Below are 13086 nucleotides of genomic sequence, written 5' to 3' on the forward strand. Positions count from 1 at the left end.
CAGAACTGGACAAGGCAACCAGACATGGCAGGTGGCCCCCGCCCTTTGCCTTCAGGTGATAAAATATCATTTCATTAAAGAAGTCCAAGAAGACTGAAAAAGTGAAGTGACTCACCCGACACAGCAAGTAAGGGTGGATGGGACGGGGGAAGGAAGAAGGCCTTGAGCAGGGTCCCATGTAATGCAGATTAAATGTCGAATGCTTATCAGACTGCCTGTCACATGCTGAGCTCTCAGTTAATGTTAGCTACCACGGTTTTTACTGTTTTCCCACCCAATCATGGCTTTACTGCTATTTCTCATAAGCACAACCTCTGACTACATGGATTTCCCACTCCAGCTCAAGCTGATGCCAGTTTGCTGTCTAGAGCAGTGGCTAAAGGTACAGGCTTTGAACTGGACTTGAATCCTGGCTCTGCTGTGCCCCAACTGTGTGATTTGGGCCAGTGTCACTACCTTTCCATGCTTCAATTTCCCCTTCTGTAAAATAGGGTAACAGCACTTCCCTTGGAGGCTAACTGGAAAGATCAAACGGTCCTTCTGTGCAAGGGACTCATCCCAGGGTCTTGCCCAGAGCATGTCCTTGGCTATTTGTTTAACAAATATATGTTGAGTACCTGCTATGTGTCAAACATTCTTCTGGGCTCTAAGGATATCAGAAGTGGCCAAAACACAGAAAATTCATCTCCTTGGAGAACTTATATTTCAGGGGGGATGTCAGGTGATAAACAAATAAATATACTGGCCAGGCACGGTGGCTCATGCCTATAATCCCAGCACTTTGGGAGGCCGAGGCAGGCGGATAGCCTGAGGTCAGGGGTTTGAGACCAGCCTGGCTAACATAGTAAAATCCCATCTCTACTAAAAATACAAAAATTAGGCGGGCATGGTGGTGGTGCCTATAATCCCAGCTAACAGAGAGGATGAGGCATGAGAATCGCTTGAACCCAGGAGGCAGAGGTTGCAGTGAGCCGAGATTGTGCAGCTGCACTTTAACCTGGGCAATGGAGCAAGACCCTGTCTAAATAAATAAATAAAGCCAAGAAAGTTCATCTACTATTTTTCTCAACAACAGAAAACAGTTCTCTCAGCACTTTGGGAGGCCGAGGCAGGTGGATCACGAGGTCAAGAGATCGAGACCATCCTGGTCAACCTGGTAAAACCCCGTCTCTACTAAAAATACAAAAAAAAATTAGCTGGGCATGGTGGCGCGTGCCTGTAGTCCCAGCCACTCAGGAGGCTGAGGCAGGAGAATTGCCTGAACCCAGGAGGCGGAGGTTGCCGTGAGCCGAGATCGCACCATTGCACTCCAGCCTGGGTAACAAGAGCGAAACTCCGTCTCAAAAAAAAAAAAAGAAAGAAAGAAAGAAAGAAAACAGTTCGATTATGATCCCTATTTCCTGACTCTGGAGGAGCTCATCCAACTGCCCCAGGTGGCAGCCTCAGGTGTTGGCGTCACATTCTGGCAGACTTCTGGCAGACTTCTGCTGGACGCCAATCTGAAGGCCATTTTGGCTAGAGGGACTCAGTAATTTAAAAAAAAAAATCTGAATGCCTTTAGGCAGTTTTCCCTCAATCCCCACCACCTCCTGTATAGTTGAAACCCAGTTTGTACCTTCCATAAGTGGCTCCTTGGACAACCAAGGTGCGACTTCTGCTTTGAGCTAAGGGGTCATTTTTCCGCAAAGGACAAGAGAAATAAACCTTGTTTTGCTTTTTGGGCCAAAAGGCAAAATTGAGGCTTTTGTGTAGGTACTTATACAACTAAAGAAAATTAATTTCCATACATTTCTTAGGGGAAAGCAAAACTTGATGAATAGACACTGAAATTTGGATTTCATGTAACTTTCACATGATATGAAATGTTTTTCTTTCTTTTTTTTTTTGCAACCATTTAAAAATCTGAGAACTATGCTTAGCTCACAGGCTGTTCAAAAAACAGAGAGCCGGCTGGATTTGGTCTGGAGACTATAGTGGCTAACCCCTGTCCTGGGCTATCACCTGGGGCAGTCCTAAGTCCCCAGACAAGGCCACAGCTCAGACAGAAAGGAGGAAGGACCACGTGGTTAGTGCAGAAGCGAGCTCCAGGCCCTTGATGACCACACTCCACGCTGCAGTCCCCACTGAGACCCCATCCTTGACCACCTTACCTTTGAAGTCAAACCACCACTTGAGAGAGGGCCTTTGGGATGGGAAGAAGAACAAGATGGTGACAATAGCCACGCCGGTGACAGCATCAGAAAGAAACCTACAATGAGAAGGCCCCAAAACATGTGACCCTGGGCATCTCAGCGGGCCGAGGTTTGGCAGATTTGTAAATGAGGATTTGTGGAAGGGAATTAGGCCTTCTCTGAAGGGGACATTGTTGGAGGCTGGGTCACTAGATTCTGTCCTGCAATGCCCTCTGCATGGTGCAAAGCTCTTTATTTGCAGCTCCCTTGGGGTATTTAGATGCTGCTTGGGCCCAGGCAAATGCTTATCCTCCCAACTCAAGGACCCTAGGAAGAAGGACTCAACCAAGGAGGGGAGAATCTGAGGGCAGCAGAATATTGGAGTCTTTGGAAACCCCATAAATCACCCTAACTAGGACTCCTGTAAGAGCCCTATATTTGTTCAGCTTGTGCTTGAATCACTCCTGGGATGGGCAGCTCACCACATCGATACAGCCCACTCACACCAGTAGAACCCAGATTGACTCAGCCTCACGGCCCCTCAAAATCTGTCACCTTTCAAGCATCCACAATGTGTCTTTAGGAGGAGCTCTGTACACATTAAGCCTTCAGGGCAGGCACTTTCCACTCCAGGTGGGAAATCAGAGGGTCAGAGAGCAGAAACCACTTGTTCAAGTCATTTTGTTAAATTGACATACACCTAGATATAACCAAGATACCCTGTAAATTTTATTTTTAAAGTTTTGGTTTGCAGCATTGGACACAATCCAATAAGGAGTTGATTAAGGAAATCCAAGTACCCCCATTCTGTAGACTCAGATTGCTCCAGAATCTGAGACTCAGATTGCTCTGGCTCCAAGTTCAATGAAGTCTAGAGTTCATTGCTAACCAAAGCTCTGCCCACTCACACACTTGGAAAGGAGAGGATTTAAATAGACAAGAAGTTGGAAGAGATGGTCAGTATCACCATCATCAGAGAAATACAGAGCAAAACACTAATGGTATACCATTCATCTGCCACAGGCAAGACTTGGAGAAGGGAGTAAAACCAGTGAGGGTGTTGGGAACACATGCCCTTAGTGAAAGAATAAACCAGTTGAACCTCCTGAGCATTTGGCAACATGTTTCAGATGTTACATGTGAATACCCTTTGATCCAGTTATCCTACTGCTAGGAATTGAACCTTGGAAAATGTCGTACTTTTGTACACAGATTATGGGCAAGGATGTTTATTATTGGTAAGAGTTAAAAAAAATGGAAGATTTTCAATAGACACATGTTTAAAGAAATTATCTTCCATTCACATTATGAAATACATGCATCTGTTTAAAAAAAGATAAAAGGTAATGTCAACCCTATGTATTGACATAAAAATACTATGAAGATACCCTGTAAAATTTATTTTAAAAGTGTTTATTTGAAGCACTGAACACAATCCGATAAGGAATTGGTTAAATAAATCGAAGTGTTCCCATTCTGTAGAGTACTCTGCAGTGTTGTAGAGTACATCTGCAGAGGATGAAGTTGGCCGGGCACGGTGGCTCAAGCCTGTAATCCCAGCACTTTGGGAGGCCAAGGCAGGTGGATCACGAGGTCAAGAGATCGAGACCATCCTGGTCAACATGGTGAAACCCTTTCTCTACTAAAAATACAAAAAATTAGCTGGGCATGGTGGTGCGTGCCTGTAATCCCAGCTACTCGGGAGGTTGAGGCAGGAGAATCGCCTGAACCCAGGAGGCAGAGGTTGCGGTGAGCTGAGATCGCGCCATTGCACTCCAGCCTGGGTAACAAGAGCGAAACTCTGTCTCAAAAAAAATAAAAAATAAAAAATCAATAAAATAAAAGGATGAAGTTGTGACCTGAGTCCAAGAAAATAAAATTTAAAAAAGGGATGAAGTCAGTCCAAAAGGGCAAGTCGCCCATGATCATATGATTACATTTTCCAGTCTTGTGTTACGTGTATACATATTTGTATGTGTGTACATATGAAGATATGTGTGCGTATCTGGAACATCACACACCAAACTCCTCATTGCAATCATCTCTGGACAGTGGGACATAAAGTGGATAAAGAGCCACCAACTTGTCCTTTTTCAATTCAGCATTGTTTGAGTTTGTTATGAGTATGCGTAACTTTTGAAATTCAATACAAAATTAAAAAGCAGATTACAAATAATATGGCGATGTGATCATATTTCTGTTTTAAAAAATCCTCTTTTAATAGGGTTCTAAAAGCCAATTGGCATACGTTTCGTTGAGGTGTAATTAACATGCGATAAAATGCACCCATTTTTTTTTTTTTTTTTTGAGACGGAGTTTCACTCTTGTTACCCAGGCTGGAGTGCAATGGCGCGATCTCGGCTCACCGCAACCTCCGCCCCCTGGGTTCAGGCAATTCTCCTGCCTCAGCCTCCTGAGTAGCTGGGATTACAGGTATGCGCCACTGTGCCCAGCTAATTTTTTGTAATTTTTAGTAGAGACGGGGTTTCACCATGTTGACCAGGATGGTCTCGATCTGTTGACCTCGTGATCCACCCGCCTCGGCCTCCCAAAGTGCTGGGATTACAGGCTTGAGCCACCACGCCCGGCCTGAATGCACCCATTTTAAGGGTATAGTTTAACAAGTTTTGACAAATGTGTACAGTCCAGTAACAACGTGATCACAATGTATAACAGTTCTCAGATAGGCATTTTTTTAAAAGGCAGGAAAGATGTATATCAGAACTAGAGACTGAGATTTGGCTGATTTTCACATTTTCTGTATTGTTGGGATGCTTGTAACATCCATTTTGCATCTGAAAAAAATGAAGTACCTATATTTTGGAAAAATTAAAAAAAATAGTAAGAGCAATGAGAGCTTCATGGCTTCATGAAATTATATTGTTTCTTGCTTATGCCAACTTTCAGGAAATCTGAATTTATATCATCCATTTTACCAGGGAAGAGGTTGAGGCACAGAGGGTGAGATATGTGGATTGTGTACTGCCCAGCATGGTAGCCACAAGCCACAGGTGGTCTAGTGGGTATGTGAAATGTGCCAAGACCACACTGACATGTGCTTTAAATGTAAAACACACACAAGACTTTGATGATTTCATATGAAAAAAGAATGCAAAATTCTCTCTAATAATTTTTACATAAAATATATATTAACAGTGTCATCTGTTTCTTTTCACTTTTTAACGTAGCTATTAAAAAATTTAAAATACATATATGGCTCACAGTATATCTCTCTTGGATGGGGCTAATTGAAATAATCAGATTTCGCCAAACCCTGCAGATAAATCTCTATTTAATCATGTTCCCACTCATGCCAGAATTTGACACAGTGCCCACTCACTCTTCTTAAAACACTCCCCTCTCTTGGCTTCTGCTGGTCCATAGCTGTAAGTTCCTTCTACCTCACTCATCATCTCTCCATTTCTCCAGTAAATTCATTTTCCTCTCCCCAGCTCCCAAGTGCTAGGGTTCCTCATGGTCTTCTATGCTCTCCTTATACACTTTCCATAGCTGAGCCCATCAATTCCTATGGATTTAACTCCAAAATTTACACAATGACTCCCAGATTAATGTCTGCAACCTAAACATCTCTAAGCTCCAGTCCTTCATATCCAGCTGCCTACTGAGCTTGACAAGCCTAAACCAAGACCAAAATAGAATTATGAATAAGCCATTCCCAGCCCCTAAAAATATTCTTCTCTAACTAACCACCATTCATGCACACACTCCTTTCATTAATACCCCCCTAAATCCAACCCAGCCCCACATTTAATTTTGAAAGATATCTTGACTGCTGCATCGCCATTGCTACCACCTTCACTTAGGCCATCTGCCAGAACAGGGGTCAGCAAATGCCTCCTGTAAAAAGCCACACAATAAGTATTTTTGGCTTTACAGGCCACATGGTGTTCGTCTGGACTCACATTTGACATTGGAGCATGAAAGCAGCCATAGACAATAAGTAATTGAATAGGTGTGGCTGTGTGTCAATAAAACTTTATGTGTACACTGAAATTTGAATTTCATATAATTTTTGTGCATCACAAGATGTTGTCTTTTGATTTTTCCACAGCCATTAAAAAAATGTAAAACCCATTCAAAATCAAGTGGCGGGCCAGAATTGGCCCCTGAGCTATAGTTTGCTCACCCCTGTTCCAAAAGACATGGGCCATCTAGATGAGGTTATAGGTCCTAACTGTTCTCCTCATCTATATTTTTGCCCCCACTACCCATTTCCTAATGAATATAGCTAACAATTGTTGAGTTCTTTCTATAAGCCATTCTAATCACTTGACATGTATTAACTCATTTATCTTTACAACAAGCCAATGAGAAATGTACTATTATAATATCATTTACAGATTAGGAAACTGAGGCACAGAGAGGTTAAGTAGTTTAACCATTGGAGGGTTCCAATGGCTGCTCACTAATCACGGAAAAAAAAAAATCAAAATGCTTAACATACCCAAAAAGACACTCTGATCTGGCCCTCACCTATCTTTTCTCACCCCCTTTCCTTTTTTCTCACCAGGCCTTGGTCCCACTGGGTTTTTCTCAGTTTCTCAAGCATGTTAAGTTTGTTCTGTCTCAGGCTTCAGTAGACATTCTCAGTGCATCTCCACTGCTTCCACCTGCTGTCTTCCTAAGCTTTGGCTCTTCCCAGAACTGTCCAAAGTCAATGCCCCCTCTCCATTATTTTATAGCATAACCCTCTCACTCTTTCCTTCATAGCACTCATTGTAGTGCGTTATTTTGTTGTCTAACTACTTGCTTTTCTCTGTGTCCCAGTACCCAGCATCCAGCTTAGCACATGATAGTTTATCAATCAATGTTGATTGAATGAATGAACAATTTGCTCAGGCACACAGCTTGTAAGTGGTAGAGCTAGAATTCTAACCCAGTTTTGTCTGACTCCACATCTAGAGCTTCCAACACACAAGAAATCATGTTTTATCACCCAAACCTAAACAACCTAAACTCTTTTGAGTGTGAAAGAGTTAATAATAATCATAAGATTATTATAAAAGGGTTAATTAATAATCACATGGGACAAGAGATGAAAACTTGGACATGGGTCTCCCTAGCTGCACTGCCACCTCTCCAGCTCCAGGTGGCCCAGCCCAGAATCCTTCCTGTTGGACTCCACCCTGGGGGTCCCCAGAGCCTCACCCTGGAGTGAAGAAGCTGGCCCAGCCAGGGATGAACTTCGGGTCCCGGGAGAAGAGGAGGATGGCAAACACGCAGAAAAGGACAAAAACGGCCCGTTCGGCAAACCTGTGGCACAGACATGCAGGCACAATGGTGACCCTGGGTTTCAGGCAGACCACAGCAGACACAGGCTCAGGTAGATGCCCACTGGGAGTGACTGAGCCTGGGCTCTGCCTCTGAGAAAGCTGGAGTCATCCACTCCCCAGGGAGTGCCCAGAGCAAGGGAAGGGATGCCAATGGGATGTAAGTAATCCCGGTCTCGGGACTTCCACACTCCCTCAGGATCCTTCCTGAGCCTTAAGCCACTTACTCCCCAAAACCTTGTGCATCATTATTGCCAGGAGTTTCCCAGGGTCCTATGGAAAATCAAGAAAGTAAGAAACAGAGTCAGAAAAGCAGAGAGAAAGTGCGACAGACAGAAATGCAGTAGGCAAAGAGAAAGAGGAAAAGAGAGAGAGAGAGGTAGAAAACTACAGTCTGTCTATACTGAGAGGAGAAGACACAGAGGGTACAGACCTGGAGAGAGAGTGGAAGGAGATGGAAAGAGAGGATCCCCAAGCGTTGGAAGAGATAGTTACCAAATGTACCTGTTTCACAGACTGAAGAGCAGGGCCCAGAGAGGGTTAGTGCTGGGACCAAGGCCACACAGGACATGCATGGCACAGCTGGTCTGTGAACACAGTACTACTGAAGCCATTATTTTCACCATGTAGGAAACGTGCATTAAACAAGGTCTTGGAAGCCACCTGAGATAGTGCCAAACATTTTGTGTATTTGGAGGGAAACGGTGCCTTGGGTGGAAGGTAGCAGATCCCTCCTGAGGGGCTTTTTGGTCCTCAGGTTTCTACCCCAGCACCAGGGCAAGAGGATGACTCTGTAAACCACCTCCCAACCTCCATCACCAGGATTCCAGGCCATGGGTCCTGAAATTCTCCTGGAGCTCAGCCCCCATGGGCCCAAGCCCAGGTCAGGAGGAAGCTCTCCTGAGCATTTAATACTCAGCTCTTTCCTCAACCCAAGGACCCCCACATACCTGATAGGCCCCAGGTTCTGGTATTCTTCCCGAATCACAGCTCGAGCACCATCTTCTGCATTGGCTCTTATCTCAGATTTCTTCTTCCTCCAGCCCCGAAACAGAAAGTGGGAGGTTAGGCCACTGCAGGTAGAACTAACTTCTCACCTACAACCACCACCACCACCTGACAAAGCCACATCCTCTCTGTCCCAGGCCTGCCTGATGGCTGGTCTCCCTGCCTCTGTCTTCCTTTGCTACAGTTGTTCTCCTCATGTATAGCCTGGCTGGTCTTTAAAAATGTGAATCTGATCATATGACTCCCAGGCTTAAAATCTGTGAGTGGGTCAAACAGGCACATGAATAAACAGAGGAATCAATGGAACAAAATAGAAAATCTAGACACAGACTCATCACAAATGGGAATTTAGTCTATGATAAAGTTGCTACCTCAGATTGGTGTATAAAATATGGGCAATTCAGTAAATGGTGTCAGACATATAAATCAATGGAACAGAATTGAGAGCCCAGAAGTGAACCCATTCATCTGTGCCCAATTGATTTTTGACAGGGGTACCAAGATTGAATAGTGGAGGAAGGAATAGACTTTCAACAAATGGTGCTACAACGACTGGATACCCATGTGGAAAAGAATGAATCTGGACCCCTACCTCACACCATAAACAAAATTTAACTCAAAATGGATTGAAGCCCTAAATGTTACTGCTAAAACCATAAAACTCTCAGAAGAAAAGACAGGGGTAAATTTTCATGCCTTGGAATAGGCAACAGTTTCTTCCATATGATGCCAAAAACACAAACCACCAAAGATAGATAAACTTGACTTCATCAAAACTGTAAAATGTGTGTGTCCATAAATGGTGTTAGGACACTGGGTGACCATCTGGGACAAAAAAAAGAAAAACTGAAGCTGAATCCAAACTTCACACTGTACCATAAGGATGAACTTCCAGTAGATCAGAGGTTTAAATGTAAAAATATATAACACTAGAAGAAAACATGGGATTATTCTTTTATAAGTCCTGTATTAGGAAAACCTTTCTAAGTTGTAATTAAAATTTCAGAAGCCATGTGAGAAAAGATAGAAAATTTTTTTAAACAATTCTTCATGGAGAAAAGCAAAGTCAAAAGACAAATCAGGGAAAAAAATGTAGTTTCTATTGCAGAATAAGCACTCATCTTTCTAAAATATAAAGACTACCAGCAACTAGTAAAAACAAGACCAATAACCCATTTGAAAAATGTATGAAAATATGAACACACAGTTTCACAATTCACAGGAAAGAAAATATCAGTGAACAAACTTTTCATATGCTTCCAAACACATAAAAAGTTGCCCAAGATTACTCTTCATAAAATAAACACAAGTTATTTTTTTCTTATCAGATTGGCAAAAATCCACTTTGCTGCAGGGAAGCAGACATGCTCATACATTGTGCATGGGAGAGTAAACATGTAAATTTTTATGAAGAATTGTTTGACAATATCTATTAAAACAAAAATGTATTTATTCTCAGACCCAGAAATCCCACTTCTGGAAATGTATCTTATGAAAATGTCTGCTTCCTTTGAGCTATAGCTGTAGGGTAAAAGAGAAAAAAATACATAAAAATATAGAATAAAAAAACAGCTGGGCGCAGGTGGCTCATGCCAGTAATCCCAGCATTTTGGGAGGTCAAGGTGGGTGGATCACTTAAGATCAGGAGTTTGAGACCAGCCTGGCCAACACAGTAAAACCCCATCTCTAACAAAAAAAGCACAAAAAAATTAGCTGGGTTTGGTGGCAAGAGCTTGTAGTCCTAGCTACTCTGGAGGCTGAGGCAGGAGAATCACCTGAATCTGGGAGGTGGAGGTTGCAATGAGCCAAGGATGGCACCACTGCACTTCAGCCTGGGTGACAGAATGAGGCTCTGTTTTCAATCAATAAATAAACAAAACAAACCCAAAATATGTCAGGGAGACCAGTCACCAGAAAAAGATATTTGTGTCTGCTCATATTTGCTTAAGAAAACTCTGGAAGGTTGCACAAGAAACCAATGAAAGTGTGTCTTTTTTGGGGCAAATATCCTGGGTGAAGAGGCTCATGTAGGCATCCTTGGGAAGAGGGGTTCTCACTGCATGCCTCTTCCTGTTGTTTTTATTTTTAAGAACCATGTGTTCCTATCCAAATTAACGTAGCCATATTAAAAGATAACCAAAGTAACCAAAATAAATACAGGAAAACGAAGTGCCAGTATTCCATTTTGGCTAGACATCATTTCCAGCTCAAGTCTCTGGGTCTGAAGCTTGCTCTTTCTTTGTTAAGAGGTTGATTTGGAAATGTCAGATATTAAGGTTTCTTTAGCACCCCACTGAGACTTTCTCCTCAGCATAAGTCAACAGAGTGATGAGAGTTGATAAAGGCATATTTCCCAAAATATGATTTGGTGTTATTTAATATCTTGTCCTCATGCCACCCCAAATTATCTTTTGTGCCACGGTCCCATACAATGGGAAATGGTGTGCTCCCCTCTTCTCTGGTCAAGAGTGTTTACCCTTATTTAAAGGCAACACCATTAATAATTATTAATAATATGTGATATCAACAGAGGGTCTGAGTGTGGCAGGCAGGCCACACCTCTCACTTAATCCCTGGGAGGTCAAGAAATGAGAATATGGCTAGCCCTGTGGCTCACACCTATAATCCCAGAGCTTTGAGAGGCTAAGATATGAAGAATCACTTGAGGCCAGAAGTTTGAGACCAGCCTGAGCAACATAGTGAGACCTTGTCTCTACACACAAAAATTTTTTTTTAATTAGCCAGGCACAGAGGCACTCGCCTATAGTCCCAGCTACTTGGGAGGCTGCGGCCAGAGGAACACTTGAACCTGGGATATTGAGGCTGCAATCAGCTACGATCACACACTCCAGCCCGGGTGACAGAGCAAGACCTGTCTGTAAAAATACATACATACATACATACATACATACATACATACAGTAAAGAAATGAGAATATGACATGAAATGATCATCCTTAGTTTTCATAAGCAGATACTGAGACTAGAAAGGCCACTCCCTGGTTCCCCACTCTACCTGCCAAGAAAAAAATGAGAGGTACCTGAAGCTCAGGCCCCCATACAGGAAGGAGATCCAGAGCCAGCCTGCCAACAGGAACAACAGCATGAGAGGGAAGGCGAAAATGAACCAGGAGCCAAAATTCACCACGTCACACTGTGGAAAGAAACTGGAGAACAGTGGGAGATGAGAACAGGCCAAGGGCAGCGATGCCCATTTCGGGAACGGGAGAGGGGACCAGGAGGTACTAGCAGTCATGGGTCAAGAGGGGAATGAAAGGGTCCCATGGTAGTCTTGGGAACAGTGTTTTCCACCTCTTCTAATAGAAGCCCCCTTTTTTTCTCTTCTTTAGAGGCTACTGGCTTCTGACGTAGTGGGACCAATGGGTGCACTATAGTCAAAAATCTCTGCCCCCTGGGGGCCAGACAGGTACCTGAGTGAATGAAACAGGCTGGGTCAGGCCATGGAGAATTGAAGGGAGCTGGTGCATTAAAGGGGTCAGGTGCTGTTTGCTTCCCCACGGTAGCCATGCAAGAGTGCAAGGCCAGTAAGCCCAGATTTGGGTTTTACTTGAAATTATGTGATGTTTAAATGTTGGAAATTCATGAAAATGTTTCTGATGAATGTGGGAGTCAAACATAACACATCTGCAGACGGAAACCTTTGCCCTCCTTATTATATATGCTCAAAGACCCTGGACATTTTGTCCAGGCAATGGTGATGTCAATGAGTTCTTTCTCTGCTGAATGGTGTCCAATCTCAGTTTTATTAAGACATTATCAAGCCTGAAAGGATGAAGGGCAGTAACGCTCAATGCTGGTGAAGATGTGGGAAAACAGGCAGATTCTTGATGTTTGTTCATCAGGATACTCTCTTCTGGAGAAGAATTTGGTAAAATGCAGTAAGAGTCCTAAAAATGTGCATACCCTTTTACCCAGAAATTCTACTACTTGAAATAAACTTTAAAACAAACAACCAGAATATGGTCAGGAATATAGATGCTAGATTGAAAAGTGGAAAAATAAGTTACAGAATGATGTATACAAAAGTATATGGACACTCACAGACATTTCTCGGTAAATAAGTAAACAAACCAAAACATTAACAGTTATTACATAATAAATAAACAAAAAAAGAATAAATTCTATATAGTGGGATTCTAAGAGCTTTTTTATTTCCTCCTTTTTCGCTACTTGTATTTTCTACAGTGAATAAACATACCTCTGTAATTTGACAAAATAAAAATATTGTTTAAAAAATATTAAAATATCAGCAAGTGTATGGTCAGTTACATAATTTGTAATAGTGAAATAATAATCATTATAAAATGAAAACAATCTAAATGCCTAGGATTAAAGCATGCCACCCAAATTAAGATAACATATAGTCACTAAAAATTAGGTTTTCTAAAAAAATTTTAATAATAAAATCAGACAATAAAACTGTATTAAGTGACAAAAACATGAAAAATATACACATTTAATATATGGATATAGAGAAGTCTAGAAGAAAGTCTGTTAAAATCTTCCAGTGGGATTGAAGGTATTTCAAACTTCCTTTTCTACATTTTCCAAATGTTCTGTAATGTGCCTCTATCATTTTATAATCAGAATAAACC

General features: G+C 42.3%; 1 protein-coding gene across 2 annotated transcripts in view; it reads right to left on the reverse strand.

Moving 5' to 3' along the window:
- SLC13A3 (solute carrier family 13 member 3) overlaps positions 1 to 13086 on the reverse strand; it is an 85302-nt gene that overhangs the window by 18594 nt on the left and 53622 nt on the right. Inside the window, exons 5-8 of one of the 2 annotated variants that reach the window (XM_035298779.3) lie at positions 11512 to 11554; positions 8413 to 8499; positions 7341 to 7445; positions 2151 to 2248 (exon numbers count right to left, since the gene is read on the reverse strand). In XM_035298779.3, coding sequence (XP_035154670.1) covers positions 2151 to 2248; positions 7341 to 7445; positions 8413 to 8499; positions 11512 to 11554 — 333 coding nt within the window. Of the gene's footprint in view, positions 1 to 2150; positions 2249 to 7340; positions 7446 to 8412; positions 8500 to 11511; positions 11638 to 13086 lie in introns of both variants that reach the window. The other variant, XM_008996057.5, reaches the window with a different exon arrangement.

The sequence above is a fragment of the Callithrix jacchus genome, chromosome 5, assembly GCF_049354715.1.
Source record: "Callithrix jacchus isolate 240 chromosome 5, calJac240_pri, whole genome shotgun sequence".
Classification (NCBI taxonomy): Eukaryota; Metazoa; Chordata; class Mammalia; order Primates; family Cebidae; genus Callithrix; species Callithrix jacchus.